Genomic DNA, 26736 nt, shown 5'->3' on the forward strand with positions numbered 1-26736 from the left:
TGTGTCTTAAATACTGTAGTTTATAACCTCAATAACCTGCTCCGGCAATACCTAACAAAATGACCCTATAAATCTAAAATTAGTCTATTTATGTTGTTTCCTGTTACACCACTTGATTTTCCTTGTAGTGTAGATGGACTCCACTAAATTAATTATTTCTCCCTTTTTTTAATGATAGGTACATGCGACTTGTCATTTTATACAGCTTCTGTGTCTGTAAAGCAAATGGGTGAGAGAGTCGGAGCTTTAGTCGGGCACTGTTGTGGTTAGAGACAAGACATCAAGCACAGACACACAAACACTGTTCAGAACAGTAACACAGCAGCAGTGAAGGAGGAATTGGGAGGTCTTGGAAAGAAGAGGACGTCCTCAAAACACTTGTGAAGAACTAACAGAGATGCCAAGGACAGCCATCTGTGTTTACAGAATCATTTGCTTTCTCTTTCTGTGTCTGTCTCTCTTGTACTCACTCTGATTCACTGTTCATTCTTTACATATGCTCCCTTTGTGCCGCATAAAATACAAGCATGGCAGTTAAGGACACTCGGGCCCTTTGGGTGGAACATATGTTCAGCTCTCGCGGCTTTTTACAAGTCTGCTGATCTCAGATGAGAGTTGCTAAAGCAACGGGAAATGATGGATTTAAACAAAGCCCCTGTATGGGCTGACATTGCTAGCCGAGGAAGATTTTTTATTGTTAACATTATCTTCTAAGCACGCAGACTTTTTGCTGCAGTGTGTTGAACAATGCCTGGCTTTGTGTAGATTTGCTACATTTCGGTCATGGTGTTTAAATATTTCCTGTCTGTCAGTTAATGTGGGTTTTTGTAAAAATGTATGGTTTGTTTTGATGAAGCTGGTGCTTGCCAGAATATACACATGCATCTACATCAGAGAGGAAAATACCATGCAGTGTTTAGTCTAGACGTCTCTACTATCTCTGAATAGTGGGATTTCTTCTCCTTCATATGTTTGACCCTGCCACCATTTAACCCAATCTGTCAGCTTTCCACTGCTCACTGGAAGCATCATCTACCTTATTAAGTGACAGATCATCCTTGTACTTCTCATACTGGCTGATATAGTCTGTGATATTGAATTAGTAAAATAAAGACATGGCAGAATAGAATCATAATCTCTTCATGAGATGTGTGATTCCTTTAAAAAGCAATGCAGAACAAAATGTGATTTTTCAGCAGCAGCGTGTATGCTGCAGCCTTTGTGCTCTGATGCTGCACAGCCGTCTTCCTGTCTTCCTCTGTCTTTGACGGCATTTCTTTTAAGGGTTTTCAGGTGGCACAACAGTGCCACCTAATGTTACCTCATCAGGAAAAAGCCAGACAGGGACCATCTGGTACGGAGGGAGCTCTTCTTGTTGGCTGATTGGAGACTGTTGATTGACTGTATAATGCTGTGTGTGTGTGTGGGAGCTGAACTTTACCTCCGAGCACTTGTGAACACATTTGTGGCGGAATAAAAGCCCTTTCCTGGGCAGACAAAATATCTGTGCTTGCTTTGGTTTCAATGAATTACCTTAAATTATGTTAGTGGGATTGTTTGAAGTAGGATTGTTGCTGTTTCAGCTAATCGGACAAATCCGCTAAAGGTCTGCCTTCTTGTTTTTGCAGGTGTCTGATGTAGGATCAGAGAAGCTCTTTTCCCCCACCACACCCAAAGGTAAGCACCTGCTCTGTTTTCTCTTCCACCCATTCTGCCTTTCCTCCTCTGCATCATTCATACACATAACAACAACTGGGTTTTGCAAATGAGTCCAGTTCTCCCCCTGCTCTAATCCTGCAGCTCCCATTCAGATTTAAATGTCAGCCGACATAAACAAGGTCTGGTGACTACATATGCATACATTTTTGCCTGGATGCAGAGTGGCGTTTCTTGGACGACCCCGCCAAAGGCTTAGCCCTCCTACATATTGGTTCATTAGAGGGGATTTAGAGCCTCCCTGCCACATGCTCCCACAAATGGGAACTTCCCCTCAGGCAATACAAGCTCTCTGACAGCAGGCCTGCACCATAATAGATGCCAAAGGAAAGAGGGAGAAAGAGCTTTGTCAGCCCCCCAGACAACTCTAACTGTGTGTGTGCATCCACATATGCACATATGTGGATGATAAGGCCTTTGCTTTTGTAGGGTATGATCATGCTTGATTTCACGTGAACTTGCACATTTGCATTCAGGGATGTATATAATATGGGCATACAGGACTTGGCACGTCACACCGTGCGGGCACAGACCGTCAGCTGTACATTTACAATTCATGCAATGATGCTTGTCAGGTCAGAGCAGGGAGAAAGGTGTCTTGCTGTGGGTACAGGGAGGTGGGGAGCAGAGCAAAGGCACGATCAGCCTGCTAGTGACAGATAGCAGCATGCAGACCATGTCCCCCCAGGGCAGCAGCCAAGAAGGAGGCCCATTAAGACAAGCTGAAGGAGAAGGAGGTGTGGATCTGCAGAGCAGTATAAACTAAGGGCATATGAAGAGAGCTTTGGAGGGTCTGCAGACTTAACGAATCGAACAGCCTGCCTCAACTGGGCTGTTAAAAATTTGACCCTGTGTTAGCGTAATGTGTCACAGAGATATTCTATTCTATTCTGCTTACTTTTTATTTCTTCATCATTTGTTGAAAATGTTCGGATTTAAAGTCTTAGAAAGTGTAGCAGACAGCATAGCCAATAACTCGATTTATTTTAGCCTGAACAAGAGTATCCAGTCTGAAAGCTATATTCCCTTTGAACAACGTCAAAAGGCGTTGCTTGGTTTAGCACAGTAGCTTTGACTGCTGAGTGGAAAAGCATGTCTGACACAGAGGAGAGAATCCAGGCCTGCTGGCTGTGTGATGTAGATGACCTGTGACCAGTGTCAGCCTCGTGAAACCAGCATTCGCAATGACAATGACTTCCAGACTTGCATGGTTTAGAAAACAACTAGACCGCGCCTGACTCCGTCTATTCTCCATTCTGCTGCTGAACTTCTGTTGCTGTCAGCTGACTTATTTTTCCTGCATATTTGTACACAACATGGCCACATGTAAGCAGACGCTACCATAGAAAACAACATCCACATGCACAGCCATTGTCTTTTATACACATTTTGCACCCTTTCCCTTTCAGCAGCTAAAGAAAGGCATCTGTGTATCTTGCTAATGTGCACACAGAGATGGGGATTAGGCCCCTGGAATTACATCCAGACAATCCAATCAGAGTCTCTCCTGATTATCACACAGATCAACCGGATCCTGTTTGGATGATGCAGAAGAGGGGCACCAGATTAGAATTAGGGGTTAGAAAGGGTGAGGCAGCAAAGAAATCAGCAGTTTGATGAAGTGATTTGGTGACGATGAAGAAGAAGTTATCACGCTACAATTGCAGAGCTGCCAGCCGGCTCTCATCTCCCATTCCAATGTTGTTGTTTGGAGCAGTAATGGATTCTAGGACAGTGTTTGTTTTTGGCTTAGACTGGTTTTTCTGTGTCTGTGTGTATGTGTGTATAATGTGTTTGTAATACAGAGCAGCCCACAGGCTGTTTTCCTCTGGTTTAGAATGCAGCGTATGTGTCCCATTACCGGTCTCGCTCACGGTCCTGTGGGACTGATGAAAAGCCCGCTTTCCTCTGATCACCAGGCCTGTCGAGCTGTTGGCTGCGAGAGTCTCAGACAGATGTGCGCACATGCACACATACACACATTATGGCACACACATAAATATATAATGCTGTGATGATGTTTGGCTTGTACAATTCACCAGATAATGAGTGTTTCTTTTACTTTTACATCTTCCTTGCTCTCCAACATCGGGTACTTTTTTGAACTTTATTTTGGTGTGCAGTTACGGGTACAAACAGTTGAGGTTGAGTCCAAATTGCACACAAGCCCACAGTCTGTCATGTTAATGAAATGGTTCAGGGTTAATAGAGGAGAGGAAAGACCAACATTGTAATCAGCGACGGCAGAGCACTGTAATTATGCACACAGAACAGGGTTTTGGGCAAAACCCAGACACCCTTGCCTTCTTTCTCTCATATTTACTTTTCATCATCTCTGCATAGCTAGTCTGTTGACAACCTGTTATAGATGCAAGCCAGCAGCACTGATAATAGCACAAACTAATATCTGTAATAGCACAGCACACACTGCAATTCTCTCTTTGACTGTTGTTACCCAAGAGCTAGATCTGTCGAACGTCTGTCTGTGTTGGTGGTTATGATGTAGGAAGATACAGCAGAGGGCATGCATTATCTAACAGTTATTGGTTTTTGTTTATTTCCTGTCTTAAACCTCCCGCAAATTATTGATTTCCTGGAGGATGGCATGTTTAAGTAAAAGCACTATGAAGACTTTGCTCCACTCACAGCTACTCTTACTGAATCGCAGGTCAGAGTTTACTGTTGTCACTTGCTTGAAGGCGAATGAGAAGCTAAATGTAGCTGCAGAGCATGTACAGGGCACCTCCACAGAGCACTGATAAACACTCCTCTTGTAGGCCTTCTTGACATTTCACAATGCCGGGCCTATGGAAGTGGTAAGGAGTTATCACCTAGCTGTCGGCAGCTAGAAATACCTGAGAAGAACCCTTAGGAATCTGCCCTGACTATGTTGAATGTAACATCTGTGGGTTTTTGAGGAATAGGTGCAGCCGAGCCACCATCTTTTAATGGCCCTTTGTACTCTCTGTTGTCTTAGCTGCATCCTACCTGTCACGGTGTGATGGTAAGCCCACGTGGTGTGTCGTCCACCAGAGAAACCCAGGGCATCTTGGGATAGCAGGGGGAAAGATTGGGAGAAAACCCATTTCTGAAGTGGATTTGTGCCCTTGTAATCCTGATTAATTTTGACCCGTTGTGCTCATTTTAAACAGAGCATTACAGTAAGCGTGAACACAGCAAGCTCCGGGGCGAAACCAGGAGCTTAGCGGCTTTGGGAGGCTTAGCTGCAGATGGCATTTTAAGCCGGACTTAATAAATTGTTTCCATTAAACTTACCGGCCCACACATACTGGATTAGACCAGTGGAACAAAGGAAGAAGAGAGCGTGCAGACGAAGAGGGGGGGGCAAAGCACACACAAGTGCCATCATGCACATCTGACTAACATCTCTCTGAGGCCAGATGAAAGGTGAAGATGAGGTTACCGTGGTGTTAAGGGAGATGGAAGCTTTTGGACACAAATTTAAAACTGACTCACATTAGACCTCTTGCTCGTCAGGGATGTCGGGCCAATTTGCTTAATTGACACAGAAGTAAACAAACAAAAAATACATAAACCATTTAGCCTGGCAGTGGATTTAGGGCTTATCCTCTAACTGTTTATATATAAACACATTACCAGCGCTGTAGCTTAAGGATTTAGGATCTGCCTATACCCTTGCTTTTTTATGCAGCCTTTTTTTACTCATATATCCATCTGTTATTGTGCAAATCAATTCCTTATGGTAGAACCCCACCTCTCCCTTCTTCTATCCTCAGCCCTCCTCCACTGTACCTCCCCACCCCCCACCCCCATCGGCTCATGGCTTGCTCCCTAAGCTCTCATTATGTGCTACACAGTCCAGGGTCCCTGTGTCGAATCGCTAATCAACCACCCTGTCTGCAGGCCTGCTCTCTCAATAGGTGCTGAGTGGCCTTTGTCCGCTGCTGCTGTTTGCTGCATGTCAATAAAATGGTCTCCTCCACCTCCGCCTCTCCTGTTACCTGGGCCAGCCAGAGCTACAGGCCTGCAGTGGGAAGCTTACATAAAAATGAGACTGCGTATCACCTGCTGGATTCTGAATGCCAGGGAATCGAGGAAGGATGGTGATTGGAGAGAGAGCAGCAAGGTCAGGGGCAGGGGGATTGAGGGCAGCTCAAGCATAGTGAAGTAGATGAGAGAGCATGTTTGTATTCGGCCAAGCAGCTCTCCTCTGGCCAGGTCAGTGTAATGTATCACTAACCTCTGTGGCCAGCCTGACTGTTTGCAGCCTCTCACCCATTAAATAATGAATGGAGGTTGACCCTCTGACCAACTAATCAGCTTTTCGCTGCCGTTGAATCAGGATGGAGTGAAAGCAAAAGGAAAGTGTGGCTAGCTGGCTGGCTAACAGGCAAGCTACATAACTGGTGGGCCGACGTGACGTTGGAAAAACATAGGCGATGCAAGGGCTTTAGACAGCCAGATTAGCAAGCGCTGGAATTGAAAACAGTCCTCAGTGCAGTGGAATCTAAGCCTGGTGAAGCTCAACTCGAGTACATAGTAAGACTTGTGTGATAAATTCCAGGCAGGAAATGCTTTCTTTATCAGAATCCAGAGCTCCCCTACTGACATAGCACTTACAGTATCTTAAAGCCCAAGTTTGGTGAGAGCTAAAAGGAAAAAAAAACACTGAAAAGTGGCAGTTTTGGTGCATAAAAGAGACCATTCCCCCTGCTTCTAACACGCCCTCACTTGTTAATAAGCTTGAACAGCCGCTCATGTGCTCCCTGATTTGTTTAAAATATTAAAAAGGTACAAGCTCCAAGGAGAATGCAGAAGGCACACTCTTGCTTCAGGGAGACAAAATAGTTGGGAGGAATTGAGAAAACCAAAACATGACTTGTTTCTTTATTAATCTTTGGGTTATTACTGTTCAAAGCCAAAGGACAGCTTATGAGCTGAGTGATTTGTTTTTGGAGAAAAGGGCTGATATTAATGCTCCCTTTATTGATGGTGCTAATGCTGTTTGTGCAGCCATCCTTGTCGGAAAGATGAAAATAAATAGGGGGAGCTCAGTGGAGATAAGACACGTGTTTAATTATTAATTGAGCCATTACTGACAGAGATTGCCTTTTTTGATTTAAAGCAGGAAGGCCTGCTTCAGGGACAGAAAAAGCAATTACAGAATTCCCAGTTTGCACCGCCGCTGCCCATCGTTCAACATACGCTGCAAGAGAGGAGCGAAAGCAGACAAAACGCTCACACACACGTACACTGCACACACTCCTGTCGCACCGCAGTCTTCCATAAATTATTTTAATTCTTCTTCAATATTTATAGCTTTTTAAATTACGATTACACCATCATGTACTATTTATGTGGAGTGGCAGGCAGTCAAAGGGACCGTGCCACATTACCCCCAACTCCTCTGTGGTCTAGCACCTTGAAAGGCTGACTGGAAGCTATTGTTTGGTTTTGTATGATTCAGGAGGAGATGTCAAACTGAACTCGCTTTTACAAGCTGCCTGTTTTTGAGGACTCCTGTCCTGATCTTCTATGCACAGCAATTATCTGGCTTGTAAAGTCATTGCTGGTCTGTCATGCTAACCCTGTGTGCACTCTGTGGCCCCTAAGAGCACCGTTATGTCCATTAGAAATGTGTCTGGACTGTGCAAAGTGCCCAGTGTGCATGAAATATTAACTTGGACACCTTGAGAACATTTGGTCACTGCTGGTTGAGTTTCAGTCTTGAAACAGAAACTCTGTCAGACAGTCCGTGTATTTCTCTCTCTCGTCTGCGTTAGTCATGACATGGGAGAACATTTGACACCTGTCAGTCGGTCCTATCAGTCCCTGTCATCTGTGTCAGTGAGCCTATGGGTGGTGATCAGCTATTGTGACAGAAAATGGGAGTCAGATTGAAGGCGTTATGATTAGGCCCTATTGTGTGTTCATCGACTGGATATGGATTCAGCTTCTGCTGTGGAGAGGGAACAATTACAAAATCACTAAAAGGCACAAAGGTGATGTTTAGTTGTCAGGGAGATGCCCGGGATTCTAGCTGGAACTTTTTAGTGTGTGTCACCTCCAAGCTATGCTTCCCATCTTACTGTTCAGAACACGGCTCCACAGTGGGGGGTAAAGTCACAGAGGCACAATACACAGAAAAGCTTTTCAGTGTCGTCTCCTCAGTTCAGCTTAGACAACGTTTTTGTGCAAGAAGAAGGCTAAAGAATAACAATGCACACTACACACTACTATGGCTACTACACATTAGGAAAACATATGGGTGGTGTTGGAGGGTTTCTCCATGTATATATACGATCTACGACTGAAGTCAACCATGTCCCTGATGTTTTGTTTTTTTTTGTAGGGGAAGGGACGAATTTACAGAGAATAACTCTAAACAGCAGCAGCTCTCATCACATTTTCAGTTTCATCTTAATCCTCCAATAAAAACGTAACCAAACGCATTGCGAAAGGCATTTTAATTGTTTACAGAAGAGAATACACAACCACAGTCTTATCACTACTGCGAGGCCTGAAATGTAAAGCTTGTCGTCTGTGATCACTTGCAGGTTTTCTTGCTTTTAATCCTTTATTCCCAGCTCCAGTCATCCTGCCAGCAAGAGGGGGTTTTTCCCTCGCCCTGCATTTGTTTGAAGATCCCAGTTCCTCGCTACGAGCGTTTTAAGCTCATCTGTGGCGAGAGGTTTAGAGCCAATGTTGTTTGCAGATGAGGCTGTAATGCTCATTGACAAAGCCAGATGGTAGGCGATTGTGGCCAAACACGACACTTGGATAATGTACAATCGTTGGCAAGGGGACAGTCGTCAGTCTAGATGGATATTACAAACATGCTTGTAATGGATTGGACATTTTGGGAAGCAGTTCACACAGGCTTATAAAGATGGAAAAGCCATCGCCAGGAACAGATCGAATGTAAAATGCTTCAGATTCCATGACAGAAAAGGACATCCAAGTATCAGAAGAATGTGCTTTAGTATTCAGGGCAGAAAGGAGATGAAACCAGGAAGCAAAATCCCAAAAATAAACAGGAGTTTGCCATATATAAGTATTTTCCAAGTATTTCCAGTTGGGTGGTCCTCCTCTAAAGTTTGTTCAGGGTTTCTGACCCCCTTACCTTTCCAGGAGTAGCACAGTAGTATCCATGTTTCTGTCAGTGGCTTATCAGAGCCACTCTGTCTACAAGCAATACCGCAGGCTTGGACGAGTACAGTTCAGTTTGACAGAGGGTAGGGTTTGGAGAGGTTTGAGATATTAGCCTTGAACTCAACACATGGTGAAAGACGGAACCCGACACGCACTGCTAAGAAAAGGGCTGTGTTTGGTCATGTATTTCACTGGGCAGGAGTGCCATTAACCGCCCCGTGTTTGTTAACAGACAGGCAGTAATTCGCTGAGACAGAAAGGGCTGCATTTTGGCCGTTCCAGGGGCAAAAAAAAAAAAAAGGAACAGGCACAGTGTGGTCTCCTCCAATATTCAAGCGGTCATCTGTTTGGCTGTTGTTTTTGGCTACTGGTGAATTCCCTGTACTGGGCCCTGGTGCTGGGGCCCCTAATGGCCTCTGACTGACTGTAATACCCTATTCAGCAGAGCATGGGCTCCAGCCTCCCTGGCTGTTGGGTTAGTGCTGCTGTGTAGAGGGGTGTGCAGCAGGACTGGGATTTCACTGCTGTTTGCTTTGGGAAGGAGGAAGAGAGAGTGTTCCAGTGTCACACTCAACCCACAGAGAAATGTGTACAGAGCTCCAACAGTAGTATTGACTGGGGTCAGACTGATGCATGGCCTTGTTGAAATAACTCTGTTGTTGAGATCAATTTCCTTCGCCTGTTGGAATCCAGCTCGTTATATTTGATTATGTATCACAATGCTTACTTAACTACTTACTATTTTGTTATTTTAAATAATACATTTAACTATTTATTATTAATATAATATTATTATTATATAATATTATATTAATATAAATTATTATTTATATTATTATATATTATATAGCAGTCAATTTTAGTGCCTGTAATGTTTATTTTCTATGCAATAAATTGGTACAGAATTATAATAAAAGGCAGCTGTCATCTGGCTTAAACTTATAAGCACTAACGCTCACATTCAAAAGACCTCATCTGTTACATCCTATCTGTGACAGATTGCACCAAATCAGCTGCCTATGTTTTTGGAAAAGATCAATAAATGGCTATAGCTACCACTAATGATACAGGTATTGACTCATCAACTGCTACATGCGGGGCAAGTGCCGAAGTGCCTCGGGCTTCTTATCAGCTGTGGCACACTCTATTAGTGTGCTGGGTTGGCGTAGCACTGACCTAATCCTGGTAGCAGGTGCCACTGGAGCCGAGGTAGAGTGGACATGTTTTTTAGGGAGGATGAGCCATCTGGGTCTTGATACTTTATGGTGCTTAAAAGACACTCTCAAGTGTGACACTCCTAGCACTTACCTTTTGGCTGCACACAATAATCTAAGCGCTGGCTGCTAAAGGGAGAGAGAGGAGGCTTTCAGGAGAATTTACAGGGTTTGATGTGGTGTGGAGCCTCTGCTTTGACATGGATTCATGAAACAGTCAGACACACTTGGCGGTTTGATTTTGATTCCTCTAACTCCTTCAGTGTTGTTTTTGTCATATGCAGCCTGAAATATGTCGAGCAAAAAGAAAGTGTGTTTGTTTTGTTTTGTTTCTGTCTTTTTGCTTTTGTGCCAGCAGTCTTTGCTCAACACTTTTCTGGAGCCTTGTGTTGTTTTGTTTTTTCTCCCCTTTTTTTCTGGTGTTGTCTGTTTCATCTCGCAAGCGATTTGGCTCGATTCAGAGTCCAATTTTACTACCGTTTCAGCATGCACCTCCCTCCTCTTTCCTTACAGACGTACTCACATTCACACATTTCCCCAAACTGACACGCTGACTTCACACTCCAAACAAATCAATTCTTCACTTGCCTCACTTGGAACACCAGAGCGAAATGTGGCAGCTCATAGCAGTCCTGAAAACGTGCGGGCTGTGTTAATGTTCCTTGTCCACTGCAGCTCAACGAGGCCATACTGAGATTCTCCGACTGTCTGTTTGTGTGTCTGTGTGCGTCGCTGTCTGCATGTAGGAAGCTTGGGCTTAGCAGATGGGAGCAGACATGGGTGGGTTTTAGGTTAGCAGCAGCCCCAAAGGTCAGGATCCAGACGTTGTCTCTATTAGTTTACTTGACATGACTTTGTACCCTCTCTCTCTCTCTCTCTCTCTCTCTCTCTCTCTCTCTCTCTCTCTCTCTCTCTCTCTCTCTCTCTCTTTCTCTTTCTCTCTTTCTTCCTAGTCACACTCTCCCTCTAATCAAGAATGATGAATGGGGTGTGTGTAAGGATGGAGAATGTTTGCGAACCTGATACACCCTCCAATTGTCACTCTTCCTGTGGTGGTGAAGAACATGGTGGTTGGGAGTGCTTTTGAGAAGTGTGTTTGTCTAACTAAGCTTTGTGTGGAGCTATTTCAAACATCTCTACCTCCTTCCTCTAAGTGTGTCATCAGCCTTGACATGTGATTTATTGACCCACCCCACCCTTAATGATAGCAACTCAGACTAGAGCAAGGCTTCTCTTTAAGATACAGCAGCAGAAAAGCAAAGTTTGTAGCTCATATGAACACAGGTTTTTTTTTTTTTTATCTTGAACAGCTGTTGAGTCTCCATCTGAAAGCCTAATTACCCAGCAGCACCCCAGGACCAGCTCAGCAGCAGTATCCTCATATAGAAGAGGCAATGATTACATCAGTCAATTCAGTTCAATTCAATTTTATTTATATAGCACATTTCACAATCAGAATTGTCTCAAGGCATTTTACAGAGACCCAGAGCCTGAACCTCCTTAAGAGCAACAGTGGCAAGAAAAACTCCCTTTTAACAGTGAGAAACCCTGAACAGGACCAGACTCATAAGGGAGAACCTTCCTGCTGACAGTCAGTTAGAGGAGGAGAAGAGGGAGACAGGACAGAGAGGATGAAGGAGAGAGAGACAAACATGAGAGAGAGAGAAAACTATGATAGCAAACACAGTTAATGACATGAATGACCAGGCGATGAGAATAGAGGAGGGGTAAGAGCAGTTGAGGGGGACAGGGACCTGCTCAGTGGTCCATGTCCCCCGACAGCGTAGGCCTATTAGAAGCATAGCTATGCTAAAAGTTAAGAACTTGTCGGCCCTATGCTACCTGTGGCTGTGGCCATATCAACAAGTGACTGTATCTATGCCTAACTTCTCTACACACTATAGTTTAGACTTCACCCACATCAGTCCGTCTATACTGGACACTCTGTTTCCCCAAGGACGTGCAGATATGTGACACTTAACCCCAAGAAATTTAATGCACACTGGGGTGCTATCTTTAGACAAATATTGCACAAAGATCTCACAATCCTATTGCCCTCATCCTCCCTGTGAGTGGGAATCAGACACAGAGGTATGAAGAAAATGTTTTTAAATATTAAAGTTAGTGTGTGTTTGCTGTTTTCAGTGCTATGGTTGCAAATGTATTGGCAACATAGTGTTTTAGTTTGAAATTCCTGTGGCATGCAGTAACGCACAATGTAAGTGTTGGTCCATTGACAGGCTCCTGACTGATTAGAGAAGTAGCCCTAAGCTTTGATCAGCATGGTGAAGAGCAGGAGCCCTGGCTTGTAATAACAGGATGCTTCAACATGTAAACATGACAAGAAAAAAAAGAATGGTGGTAGCTGACTGATGATTTAGCTCTCTGGCAGATGTTGATGAGGAGATACTTGCTTTTAACCACTGTCCCCTATAGAATACCCCCACTTAACAAAGCTAGCTCCCTCAGCATCTTGGCTGTCAGAAGGTGTTATTTGACAAAATGACCGCTGCATATCCATGAAGCAGGTGAGTGATTTCAAGCAATGTCTCAGCCTAAACCACAGCTTGTGATACTATTACCTTCCAACCATTGTATGTGCAAAACACTTGAGGTAATGTGATATGTAGGCAAAGATGTTTGTCCTACCCCTTTTCATGGCACCAAACTGCAACGGCTGCATATGTCAAAACAGTGAATGAAGTATGGTGAACGGTTAAGAGCTGTCAGCTTCCAATTGTTGCTTTGCTTTCCGAGTGGGGAGTGAAAATGGAGATGGAAGAGGAGGAAAAGAAAAACATGCAGGCTCTTTCAGCCTGCTGTCATGCCACTTAAGATTTGTTGAAGGATTTTCACCCAGCCATTCCCATCCCATTGAAAAGTAATCAGTACGGCACTGAAAGATAATATTATATCCACTTAGAGGCATGTGGGCTTCATGCATGTTCATACATGAAATGAGGCTGGAAAGCAGTGCCTCTGTTTACATTGCTGAGCGCTCACTCCCTCCGTTTCTGCTTGGACTTGAAGCTTCCTGGCAAAAGCTCTCTGTCTTTGTGCCTCTTACATTCTTTCCCCCTCTCTCTTTCATTCCTATCGCCTTTCCTTCTATTCTCTGCGGATTGTGAGCCAGCTGGTGGGCTAATAGAGGATGCTTTCCTGTGGGGCACCAAAGTGATACTGTTCAGGCGTTATGCGAGCTTAAGTAAAGCTGACACGCTGCTCAAGAACTACAGCCCACACTGAGCTCCATGGCAGCCTGCGGAGAGAATCTGAAAAGGTCTTAAAGGTATGGGAGACACAGGGAGGCTGCCACTGTCCTCCCACCACTGTGCTGTGATGTGGGAAGCAGGAGTTAAGTCCTTTATTAGAAGTGGCAGGCGTTGTCTCCAGTCACCTCAATAATTGCAGCACCACGTCCACTGCTATAATCAATTGAGACAGCTGCTGCTGCGGCGTTCAAGTCCATCAGGCAGGCGTGTCATGCTAATTAATGAAATGATAAGGCTTGCAGCGTTGCACAAATAACTCCTGAAGGCTCCCCTTCTTTTCAACATAAAATTAATCTTTAAAGTTCAGGTCACCCCTCCCTTTACATGCTTGTTGGCTGCCTGTCCACTGTGGCTTCAGGGTAAGAAGGGTCACTGGGGTTGGCGATGGGTCAGTGACAGTGAAAGGGGTCAAATTCCAGGCTGGCAGGGTGGGCTGTGTCTGAGAAGCCACTAGACTTGAGCTTTTCTGCTTAACGTTCCAAGTTGTCCAACCTTTTATTTAGGAGAGCCCAGTGGCACTGACCTCAGACGACCCGGCTGTGTTTGTAAGAAGCTGAGACTGATGCCTGTCCCAGAGCACATGGGCTGTGTTAGGAACAGCTTAGCAGGGGGGATGGGGCCTGACAGAGACTTAGGGAAGAGGAGGTGCGGAGGCATCCAGCTTGTCTGTAGCACATTATAGCAAGAGGTTAATGACTGTTTAACACTGGTTTTGGAGCACCACTGGACCATATATGACATAAAAGGATTTGGACAGTCAGCGTCATGTCTGCTGTCTCTCTCTCTCTCTCTCTCTCTCTCTCTCGCTCTCTCGCTCTCGCTCTCGCTCTCTCTCTCTCTGAATATGTGCCCATCCACAACAATGGCATATGTGCCATGAGAGGTGACTGGCGTATGTATCCTGCACCATATGGCTGGAGTTTGAATTGGAATCTGATATGCACAGAAAAAAAAAATGATTCATCCCCCCAGCATGATGCCAGCTCTCTGAAATGAACATTAGGTTCTCAATTTATGCCTGGGCTTTGACTGTAAACGTGTTACAGCTTAACACCCATCCCCATTCTGGTGCCATCTTCTCCTTTGTCAGCTGCAGCAAAGAGACAGAGAGAAATAATTGAAACATGCCAGCTGTCCCCACTCTTTAGCTATCTTGGCCTGCTTTCTCCTCGTCCACTCCCCCATTAACATCTCTGAGTGATTTGTGAAAACGTCGCCTTGGCTCCCCTCGTCACCAGCTTGGAGATGCTTGAGGCAGATTAAATAGTGTGAGGGAAAGCAAGCCGTAGCAAATTTCTCCTATGATTTTATTATTAGCGCAATGATTCAACACTGCTCAGCCCTTCTGTTGCTCTCGTACAAAATCATTTTGTTGAAATCACCCCGCCTTTTTTTTTATGACTGAATACCTCACGGCAATGAAGTGTTGATTGGCAAGACTGCGGTTTCCTGCCTTCTGCCAGTATCTGTTATAGCCATCTTCCACAGTCACTCACTCGTGAGCTAAGCCTTGGCTCTGTGCAGATTGCTTGTCTAGAGAGGTACAAAAACCAAATCATTGTGAGCTCAACCGTCAAGAGCAGCAGAATATTCTGTCAACCAGAACCAGCAGGAGACGGATCAAGGCAGCATGCATTCTCACATACCTTCTGCATCTTCCAACGTCTTTCAGCAGATATGCTGCTTTATTTAAATATCTGTCTGTTCATGTCCTTATTTTATCAGCGCCCTGACTGTTTATGCTTTGCCAAAGCCATGAAGGGAATGAACCGCAGTGTTTGCCTAGTAAATGAGAACACCCAGTGGCCTTAAGCTTCTCTTAGTCCCCAACATCCCCTTGTCATGGGGACAATTTGCATATTCTCGTATCTAATCTGAAAAGGCTTTTTGCATACAGGTTCTGTTTTCCCGGCTGTATATACTGGCACTGGTGTCAGCGGTGAGCAGATAATTTATGTAACACACTTATTTGCATGCACAGCATTAGTTTGTTGAGGGTTTTAGCTGCAGGCCAAATGAGAATATTCTCTAGAGCTCTCATCTCATTCATGAGGTCTTGGGGCATTTACAGGTAGCCAGGTGTGTGTTAAAATAAAGTGGTTAAAAGGTTCAAAGTGAATGATTTTAAAGGCTGGTTTTACAACCCAAAGCATTTGTAGTGTGTGTGTGTGCAGTGTTGTTCTTCCTGGTTTCTGCATTGTGCCTCAGCATGTGTAAACAAGCCATGCTTTAGCAGGATATCCCAGTCTTTCCCTAGCTTTCCTTTCATGATATGACCAACGCATCATTGTCCAGCTTAAGTCAAGCATTTCCAGACTGGTCCAAGCCATTCCAAGCTAGGCCATCTGGCTGCAAAAAAAAAGGCCACATAGGACTAGATCAATGCCAGCTATCCAGATGTTCCGCAGGGACAAACAGGGTCACAAGTGAAGGATATCGAAGACAGTAACAGCTGTGTAGCGACACTATGCTCACCCCCAACTCCCCGCTGGACACATCAGTCATCACCAGCAAGTCCCAGTGGCTTGTTTTCCGTCTGCTACCCAAGTCCCTGCGCCCCCCCCCCCCCCCCCCGTCCCTCCACCCCTCCACCTCCCAAAACCATATCACAGCAAAGTGAGACACGTGCACACAGGGCGAGGCCCAATTCCCTTGAGTAAGCAGGGCCACAGGAACAACTATAAAAAGATCAATACGGGGACGAGATGTCATCTGGTGAGCAGACCTGCCAACACCCCCCTAGGGAATGTCCCTGTCCCCCTGGTGCACTAACCCAGCAAGTGGGAGAGGGGTGCCACCCCCCCCCCCCCACAACTGGGCTGCCCTCCAACCTGCTTGACTCACTCACACCATCTGCTCAGGTTTGCAGGGCAGGCTTTCAGGACAGCACGGGATATTTTTTGTACAGACACTCATATGGCATTTGTTTCACATGACTGCCTGTGGCTTGCCTACTGTTTTTCTCAGCATGAGCTTGCAGGGAAAGTATATTCTATGTTCAGAGGAAAAAAGAAGAACAAAACACTGCAGAATTTGGCAGTTTGTCGAAACGCTTGAAACTCCAGTTGACAGTTCTGTGGTTTTGCAGCAAGGGGAGGGTATTTGTTGAAAAACAGCATTGATTTTGCTACATATAGCCTGTAGGTGACATGTGCCACAAAGGTATTTCGGTTATCCCTGCATGTTACTTTTACATTTAAGAATGTTCACCCTAGATTGCTGCAGATCCAGCCTTTTAAAGAAGTGTGACATAATTAGTCTGCATATTATACAGTACCACATTGTAGCATGTGACCACAATGATGCAAAATAACCATTAAAATGACTCTTTGTGTGTGCTGCCCATCACTAAAATAATGTGATTGTGAACACTGAAAACGTATTTATTCTTTTTTTTGTGTCCATCTTCTGTTGTGTTCATTCATGCACGTGTGTGTGTGCGCACAAATAATTTTAATGAGGGATGGTCTGAGCTGGTACCACCCTGCCTCCATTACAGCCCATTAGAATCATCATTTACATTTACTGTGTTCGCTGTGGCTCACCAACATTAGTATGGGAAGGGCCCCTCACCCCCACCCCCACCTCCATCTCCTAGTGGTTGTAGCAAGACTTCAGTATCACTCGCCTCACATTGTGTCTGGGAGAACCAGTTGCCACGGCAACATCACCCAATGGCGACATTTTGACTGTGGATATTTGCTCCTTTGCCTCTGTTTGTCTCTATGTCTTTACCTTGTGTCTTCCTCTTTCTCTGTCGCTTTCAGGAACAAGCGCCTGACAGTTTAATCCAAGTCCCAGACCCCTATAAATCTGGAGGTCTATATATGCCTGGACCCCGGAATTCATTTGAAAATCGTGACACCTTAGCCAGCCCCAGTTCTCTCATAAATGCAGGCAGTAAGGGAGGGGGAGCTCGACAAATAAAAAAAATAAAAGCTCTGCCCTGCCTTTTTATTGGCCTTTTTATGGGTGTTAGGATCCTTGAAAGATTAAGCAGGCTGTTAATAGGGACTGGATATTCCATTAGTGGGCTGCATGTTGAGTTCTCACTGGCTTGACAGCAGCTCCCAGCTCTTCTCATTTTTTGTTACCGTTGAGAGTGCCCGTGGAGCTTTTTTAATTGAGGCACTAGTAAGCCTTTTGACTGAAGTACTGCCGCATCTTAGTTGTAGATTAGGGCTGCTAAGAGAGCCACCAGGCTCCTCTGCGCTGTCTTAATGTGTGTCTGCGTGTGAATACCTTCTTTCTCTGATTTTTCCATGCATCTAGGATTTTCATGATTTTTCTGTGATGAATTCCACCAGAAGCAGCATTTAAATAGTTCACCACTCATGTTCCTAGTGCAGTTGTAGCACCAGCATCTCCTCAAATACGATTTCTGTTTGACCCATTTTTATTTTCATTCAACTCTGAGAGGAGCAGAACATTGCAGAATGTCTCGTCTTTTTCATTAAGATTCATAAGTGCTTTGAGATCCTTTGTATGTGAAAGGTGTGGAGATGCTGCGTTTTCTGACACTTTTATTTTCCTGCCACAACAGCACGTAATTACAGCCATTAAATTGCAACTGCCAAAGTATGAAAAGTCATTGTTCAGTGGAATGCTGATTATAAAAGCTTCTTCTCTGTTGAAAAGACCCCTGATGAATGGTAAAGACAAAGTGGCCGAGTTCAGAGTGCTTTGCTGTGGTTTCCCATGTTCCCTGAAAGAACAGGAAGGGAGGATAGAAAGACACAGTGGCACAGAGGCCAAGATAAGGGGCCACGATCTCTCTTCACAGCACAATTGAAACATAATTATTTCATGCCAGATTGTGTGCTCAGCAAAGCCCTGAATGGGGGCCGACATTTAACTTTAATTAGCTGTGATTTATTCATACTGACTGGATCGCGGAAAGAAATTGGATCATCTGATTATAGTCAAGCATGAAAATGACCTGATTAAACACTTAATGGAACCTAGGGAGAGGGAAACAAGAGGAACCTTAGGCAGAAGACACTGGGACAACATTATAATCGGGAGCGGGAGCTATTTTTCACTTCATCATTAAAGATCATTGATTCACATATACGCATCTTTTGAATACACACACTTGCTTCAAGGTTTTTATGAATTACATGCAGTTTATATATCAGGCTTTTACTAATTTTCTTCTTACATCTTGTTGTTTTCTCTCATCAGGTGTGCCAACGAATGAGAGTCCAGAGTCCAAGACTTGTAGCTCAGCCAAAGTCTCAGGGCTCCAGCGCAGCCAGGAGCAGAGCAACAGCGAGGTGCCCTTCGCGCCTCCCGTGCCCAGCCCGACCCCGGCGTCGGCACCGACGGGCTCCCCCGCCCCTGCTGCAGCAGCAGCTCCCCCAGAGCCTCCTAGGTCACGCCTTCCCACTCCACCTCCTCTCAGTGTTAAAAAGGAGCAGCAGCCGCCGCCCCCTGTCCCTACCCCTCCCCTGCTGAGGGCACCACCCCACCCTCAGCCCCACCCTCCTCACCCACATTCACACCAGGAGCCTCGTGTTCTTCCGCCCACACAGCATCACGCACGGTCAATATTCAGCCACCAGTTGCATCACCCACTGCAGTACAGCAGCCTCCACGACATCAGGTAATTTGTTACATTTCATTTGGTTACTTGAGCAGGGACACGCAGAACAAACACACCAGTTGCTAAGAATTAGTGGTGAAAACGTGCCAGTATAAACGTATGCTGTAGCGATATTACTAGAATATTGAGCATGTATAAGACCAAGAGTGCAGTGCCCCTGGCCAAAAATAATGAAGCAAAAATTCAGGATCCAGGAAACTGTCTGTTTCACCTTTTACACCTGAGTGTCATGTAACTGACACCACCACTCTGTGATGTGTGATGTTCCCCTGCCAGTCTAGAGGAAACATTGAGACTATAACCTGCAAGAATTTCCAAATTCATATTATGTCTTTCAAAGTAGTCCTCCTGCATTTGAAACAGTATTGACTGTTTTTTTGTGGATATTGATTTTCCACCTCACACACTTGCAATAACAGCTGTCAGATTTACTGTTTTTCATTGAGCACTGTTTCCCATTTCACCTCTGCTTGTGCACTCACCTTTTTTTAGTCCAATAAAGGAAGCGTTATTAGAAAATCATTCTTATGTTGTCACATCAAAGTGCCATCATAACATCAGTACTAACACTGAGCTACCAACACAGAACTATACAGTGTGCATTTTGATTAAGTACTATAAATTCATTTAATACTCTCCATGTGCACAAAGTGTGTGTTAGCAGTGCATTATTTTAATTGAGAATACTTTTTGTATTTCATTGAATCTTCAGCCACAGCAGCAGTCCAGTGGGTCTTCCCAAACAACACTTGCCTCCATCCCCTCACCACCACCTCAGTGGGCTCCCATCCTCAGCCCCCGCCTTGCCTCTGTCCATCGCCAATCTCTCTACCTCGCACTATTCCTCCCTACGGAGCCCGGCACACCGCCATTCGGCCATGTTCGCAACCCCAGCCACACTGCCACCACCACCGACCTTACCAACCAACAGTTTAGTGGTGCCTGGGCACCCCGCTGGCACCCCCTATCCAGGTACAGAGGCGCACCTCAAATGCTAGGCAGGAGCTTCAGTGCAGATGGAAACACACGTGGTATTATAGACGGATTAACACTGGTTGTTCCTTTACAGTTGAACCTAATAACAAAGATTTTCTTTATCAGTAGTGTTCTTATGTTTAAAAAAACATTACCTAATCTATTTTGTAATCATCTTATCAATACAGCACACACACACACACACATACAATATTGTAGTAATACTACAACTACTTAGTTTAAATGTTGATTCTTCACATGGTGTGTAATGGTGTTGTTCATGTATGTATGCATGTAGGTAAGTGCTCATTTATTATTTTTCTACTTATTAGTCACAATGGATTTCATCCAAGCTTATATTTTTCTATTTATTATACCTTTTTTTATTTCTAAATCTACCTATGACCACTCTCTTCTGATCATTTTGAACAAAAGTACAGTGTCCCATCAACATCAAAAAGAGCTTATAATATATTTTTTCCACACCCCATCATATTAAATTCCTTTTCCCACAGTGCCTTTGCATTGTGAGTTGTAAATGACAATCCGTTTCTAAAGCACTGCATGAAGCACATGATTTATTAATCCTAATAACAGGGGAGAGTAAAAGGAATGATACTTCAATAATAATTTCCAAAGGACCTCACAATAAAATAACCCCTTGGGCATTCATAGAATGAAAAGTGAGCTTAGAGGGAAATAAATTTTCCTAGGGTCACTGGTGTAGAACACCCTGAATCAATGTCTAGGATTGACTGTGTTCATAGTAGCATAGACATTTTAAAAAGGGCATAAGGTCACTGTAGGACGGCATAGGAAAATGTCAGCTGGACAGCCATCACAGCTGGAGACGTCTTCAGCATACTGAAAGCATGGAAGCAGCAAACAGTCACCTTTTAAGAAATGCTGCACTCAGTCTGATGCAACCTCAACTACTAGAATTATATTTTCTCTTGCTACCAATATATGATTTGTAACATTTTCATTTTGTGTTCAGCCATTTAGTCAAAACTGGCAATTTCATGCTGCCATGTAAAAAAAAACACACACACAAAAAAACAAATGTCTCCAGTAATGATGGGTGTCTCCAAAACATAGATGTATGTAATAGATATGCCAGTTGTGCAGTATCTTTCTACTAGAGGGCAAGAGTGTGTGTGTTTTCTGCTGGGATGACTCTTGGTTCTCTCTTGTCTTTAGATACCAGCCTGTTGATATCATTCAACCAACCAATCATGTATTGCCAGCCTCATTCGGGGATTCTGATTGGCACATTGTCACAGGCAACTCTCTTACCACCACCAATGAGTCCCCACGTAGAAAACCCTCACAGCATGAGCTGGAGAAACAGAGAATGCCAGGTGACTATTTTTCTTCTCTTCTACCCTTGTTGTAAGACTGACCGGGGCGCCCGTGCCTTTTTTTTCTTGTGTCCCCCCTTTCCCTCTCCCACCCCTTTTTTTCTTTTCTTTTTTTTTTTTTTTTTTGGTTTTCCTCGCTCTCCTTTCTTACAGAGCATGACCTCCTGAGGCAGGAGTTGAACAACCGCTTCCTGGTACAGAGTTCAGAGCGGGGCCGGGGGCCGTCCGCCTCGCCGCTGGCCCCTGTGTCACTCCTGAGGGCCGAGTTTCACCAACACCAGCACATGCACCAGCACCAACACACCCACCAGCACACCTTCACGCCCTTCCCTGCCAGTCTGCCCCCGGCCGCCATCCTCACCCCGCCCACCGCACCCCCCATGGTGCGTACCCAAGCCAGAAATGTGAGGATAAGTAAAAAAAAAAAATAAGCTCCCGTAACTTCCCACCAACTCACCTGTCACCCTCCCAGTCTCCTCTTCAGTCAGTTCCCCTCTTTTTTCTTTACCCCACAAATTTACCAAATATGTCCTGTAGCTGTAGGAGCCCCTCCCTTCAAAAATGTTGCACATTCAGTTTGCTCTTTGATTGCATACTGTCGTAAAAAGAAGAAGCAGGGACTCTCACCTCTGCTCCATGTTAATGAAGGACATCTTTGGACTGATGGGCTGCCACCTCCCATTAAACAAACACATGAGTTTATCCATTCTAGCTGTTTCTCAGGGTGGTCAGAGCAGACTGAGTACATACATAATGTCATGCTGGGCACCGTCATTCATAGATAAACACATACAGTATATAGTACTTATTACATGTTATTCAATTCACATAGATTTTGCTGTTCAGTAAATGCTGCTGATTACAATGAGGAATCCCCGAAAGGCAGGATTTCCAATTGTTTGCATATGGACATGTTTTAAGTGCTTTCATTTGCCTGTGCACAAAGAGCAACAAAGGCACCATCAAACAGGTCTGTGTATGTGTGTGTGTGTGCGTGAATGTATTTCTGCAGTGCTTTGTGTTTTCTGTGTGCAAGTTTTTTTCCCACATATGTGCGCACACACCCCAACCATACTTTCAAATGACAAAGCTGTGCAGTCGGTGAAATGAGTTCATTGTGGATAACAGTGGGATGACATCACTGTTAAACTGTTTTGATAATGTTTCTAATTGCTTCCGTACTTTGACTGCCATCAAGCCCGGGGGGGAGGTGGGGGGGTTATACAGCACTAGCAGCTCTCAGATTAGCACAGAGGGGAAAAAAGGTTATGACTCTTCATCCATCATTTCAAATGCACAGCAATCTCTGACAGTCAATTCAGACGGGTCCCCATTTGTAGCTTTTTGGCATCAGCCTAATAGATCTAATCCATCATGCCACGACCTCTGATTAAGAGCCTGTGGTCCCATTAAGGCTGCTGCTCCAAGATTATCCCCGTCCTGTACATTAGAAATCAAAGCCCTGGTATTTATGCTGCAGTCTCTGATAAGTAGAGAGAGTGTTCTGACCATTCTTCAACAAACACACACACATACTGTTATCTGCTATTCATTCCTGACATGGTAGGCATTATATGCAGCACAAAGTCTTCTCTTTGAAGATGAAAGAGGCGATTTTCTCCATCTCAGTAATTCTGGCATTATTTTAGCCCTCATCTTTTGTTGTGTTGTTTTAGTAGGATTTGAGACTGACATTGTCTTCTGCAGGTTTTTTTATTATTTGCTGTTTTTACTTAACTCATGCCTTTTCCCCTCCCTCTGTCCCCTCAGTAACGATGCTGTTTTTCCTCTCTTTGGTGCTTGCTTAGAGAAGCAGGAGTAATGATTATGTTGTGGTTGTTTTATTGTTTTGTCATGAAGGGGCAGACAAAATATTTCCCAGTTGTGCATCTCTCCCTCTCTCTCTCTCTCTCTCTCTCCCTCTCTCTCTCTCTCTTTCTTTATTGTCTCCTGCTCTCTGGATGCCTCATGTCATTTCAGCTATGTAACAGCCCTTGGTTAATGGGTATAATTAATGAAATTATGAAGCTTCTATATTTGTTTATTGTTCTACGCCCTCAAGCAGCTGGCTCGCCAAATGGCAGTACTGAACGCCCGCCCCTTACCCCTGCCATGTCTTTGGACACAGCATATAGTTAATTGTTATAAGATGAAATATTAAGCTTTAATTAGCCAAAGCTGTTTACTATAAAACTGTGACAGCTACCATCAATTATAAAGGCAAGAGTTTGTGCTTTCCCTCTTTCCTTTTTTTTTTTTTTTTTTTTTTTTACAAGGCCATAAAGCGGGCCAAAATCCCATTTCCAGTGTCAGACATTAAACAGGCCGCGCCTTCAGAAACGCAGAGGAGCTGTTTAATGAGCTCGGAAGCTGGCTCGGCGTTTCCTCTCAATAGGCCGTCTGTCTTTGATTTAGGCCCATTATCGCCCACAAACAGGGCCGCCAACACCATCGCTGCCTCTGCTGCCGTTTTGTGTGCAGATGTGAATGGCACTGTTTCACTAGAGGGCCCCTGACCCAAACTCTGCTGCATCTCCACCAGCAGCTTAGCACCCTCCACGCCCCCCCCCCCCCCCCCCCCCCATTCCCCCACACACCCCTGCAACCTCCTGTGTGGCAGCACACACGCACACACAGAAAATCTGATTCATACCCGTTCATTTTCCTGTTTTACGTAAACCCAAAACATCTGCGACTGCCAAGACAGCTTTGTGAAAACACTCGCAAAAAGTACCTGCAAATGGTTTGTGTATTTGCGGAATAGGAATAAGTTACTGTCACTTGTAATTAGCAGTTTTCAAAATAGAGAACCAGTATTGGCTTGCGAACAGACATACAAAGTGCCCATTCATTTTGCCTTCTCCCTCTCCCTCCTCTCCTTCTCAGCTTACTGACTAGATTCACATGTGTTCAGGGCATGATCGGAAACATTTTTTATCACAGCCACAGAGTCTGTACAGGCCAAATTCCATCTGAAATTATTCTGATATGCATAAGCTCTGCCACAAAAAAAGGCTTCCTCCATTCAATTCACCGTGTCAAGGTGGTGTCGGTTTCATGCTGAGCTGTCCTATATTAACTCCTAATGAAAGCAAATGCCATCTACTCAGTTCACTTTCAATCATTTAAGACAGGCCGCTCACACAGCCTTCACATTCTGTCCACGATTTTACACACAGACCCACTTTTTAAATAAATCTCTTTTGAAGTCTGGATTTCTAACATTAAAAACACGCTACATGTCTCCATGTATTGCCTTCCAGTCTATACCATCGGGGCTTGTTTAAAAAAAAAAAAAAAAAAAAAAAAAAACTCTTAGCAGTCAAAAGCAATTACTTTCACATTTCTGCAAATTTTCCAGTGAATAGAAGCAACTGGTCTGGTTTTAAAATGTTCTGATTCCTAAGCCGGGTTTCCACGCCCAATGTCTGTATGCTCAATTGGAAAATCATGCAGGCTGTCTTCATCTTGGCAGCCGGCTAAAGCAGTCGTATTGTTAGCAATTTAACTGCCTATCTGACCACGCTGTTTAAGTAAACCCATGACCAGTGCAAGCCAGCTGCTTTACCCCAGGGCTTTTTATTCTGGATCAAACCCTGCCTATGACCACTCACAGATGTTGATCTTGTGCTTTTTTTTAATAATGTAAAAATAATGAGACATTGTTATTAAAGGGGTCCTTTGCATGAATGATTTTGGTATATATTCCATATGTGCAAAACATCCTTCAGTTCCATGACAGGCGCCGTATTCTTGCAGTTTTTAAAAGCACTGATTATTATGTGGACTTTTGTTTTCTAATTCTTTTCTTTTCTTTTTTTTCTATTTTCCAGTTCGACAAATACACTCCCAAACTGGACAATCCTTTCATCAGACATTCAAACGTGAGTTATTTTAATTTAAATGTGCTATTTGCATTTGGCAAATCAAATATTTAACATATTTGAATGTTGCCTTCGGAGCATTTATTGTGGCTGTGGCTTTGTGTGTGCGTACATATGCTTGTGTCCTGTTTGTAGCTCTGTATGATTTGGTTTTGTGTCTTTTTGTGTCTCCCATCCTCCTCTTCTCTCCCCAGTTCTTCCCTTCCTATCCCCCAACCATGCCAGGCATGCCCCCGCTGCTCCCACACTCAGGACCCTTCAGCTCGCTGCAAGGAGCCTTCCAGCCCAAGGTCAGACCCACATCCCCTACCCTCAACCCACAGTCTACCAAACAGCCAGGGAATTTAAGGATGTGCACAAAAGACATCACACAAGCATGCACACAGCTGAAACACACAAAGCTGCAGGTTAAATGTAGAAAACGAACTGGAGGAAGAAGTGGGGAAATCTTAGGGAACCACACAGTTAAGTTTCCAATCTTATTTAAGCCATTACAAAGACTCTGTGGACCTAAAACGGGGTCAGAGTCACAGGCTTGACAGGTTGTTCCAAAGACAATAAAGCGATGTCTGTCTGTTTGGAGGAGCAGAGAAGAGAAAATGCGAGTGATGTGAAGGGGTGGGAGTGTGTGAGTCTGTCTGGCAGATGCTCAGGGGCTGTGACCTGGAGTAAGCCACCAATCAAAACTGGCCTTAATCCGCTGGACCTGTTCCCAGTGGGCTCTGTCATGGAGGGGCCCTTTTGTCGAAGGCCCTTCCAGATGGTTCAAGGAACACTCTAATGCATCCAAAGCCCCTGCTAAGTATGCTTAGAGACGAGCTTGGGTTGGGGTGTGTGTTTGTTTGTGGGGGTCACCCTGCAGAATCTTCATATCCCTGATATAGATGGACTAATAATGCCACTCTAGACACTTGTCCTACAGAGAATTTGAAGGATCAGAAACGATGTGTCACTGTGAATCACTGCAGTTTTATCATTAGCTTTATTGTAGGTTTTGTGAATCAGTGAGCAATAGTACTTCTGAGGCGGGATATGGGTTGAAAGTGATGCTGGCATCCATAGTTGGAAGATCATCTAGTGGCTTTAGAAGTGTTTTACATGCTTTAATGTCCCAGACATCCATCTAAAACTCAAGGCATAAGAGTTAGTGCCATTATAGCAATTTGTATGTCAAAAGATATTTCTGCTCCGTATCTATTTGATCACCTCTTTGTGTTTGTTTTGCTATCTCTCTATCAGGCATCCAATCCCATTGACGTGGCAGCACGTCCTGGAGCAGTACCTCACACACTCCTGCAGAAGGATCCCCGGGTAAGCACCAGGCCAACAGTATCCGGCCACTCTGTTGTGTCTCTTCCTTTCACTGAAAGCCACACCCATGTATGTCAAAGAGAAGAGAATGCATGTCATTGCATTATTATCATTCTCTAGACACAAGGACATACATTTTACAGTCTTTATCTTGGCTGTGGATGATAACAATGATCTGTTTGTCCATACAGATAACAGATCCGTTCAGGACATCTGTTCGGGTAAGTACATGCCTCATCTGCTTCATCTCTCTGGCCAGGCCAC

General features: G+C 44.4%; 1 protein-coding gene across 7 annotated transcripts in view; it reads left to right on the forward strand.

Moving 5' to 3' along the window:
- fbrsl1 (fibrosin-like 1) overlaps positions 1-26736 on the forward strand; it is a 235123-nt gene that overhangs the window by 201409 nt on the left and 6978 nt on the right. For 5 of the 7 annotated variants that reach the window (XM_028413217.1, XM_028413221.1, XM_028413218.1 and 2 more), the window contains 8 exons: positions 1629-1677; positions 18521-18941; positions 19654-19913; positions 21431-21681; positions 25111-25161; positions 25356-25451; positions 26401-26472; positions 26664-26693. In XM_028413217.1, coding sequence (XP_028269018.1) covers positions 1629-1677; positions 18521-18941; positions 19654-19913; positions 21431-21681; positions 25111-25161; positions 25356-25451; positions 26401-26472; positions 26664-26693 — 1230 coding nt within the window. Of the gene's footprint in view, positions 1-1628; positions 1678-18520; positions 18942-19653; positions 19914-21116; positions 21278-21430; positions 21682-25110; positions 25162-25355; positions 25452-26400; positions 26473-26663; positions 26694-26736 lie in introns of all 7 variants that reach the window. The other 2 variants (XM_028413219.1, XM_028413222.1) reach the window with 2 other exon arrangements.

This window comes from Parambassis ranga, chromosome 9 (genome assembly GCF_900634625.1).
Source record: "Parambassis ranga chromosome 9, fParRan2.1, whole genome shotgun sequence".
Taxonomy (NCBI): Eukaryota; Metazoa; Chordata; class Actinopteri; family Ambassidae; genus Parambassis; species Parambassis ranga.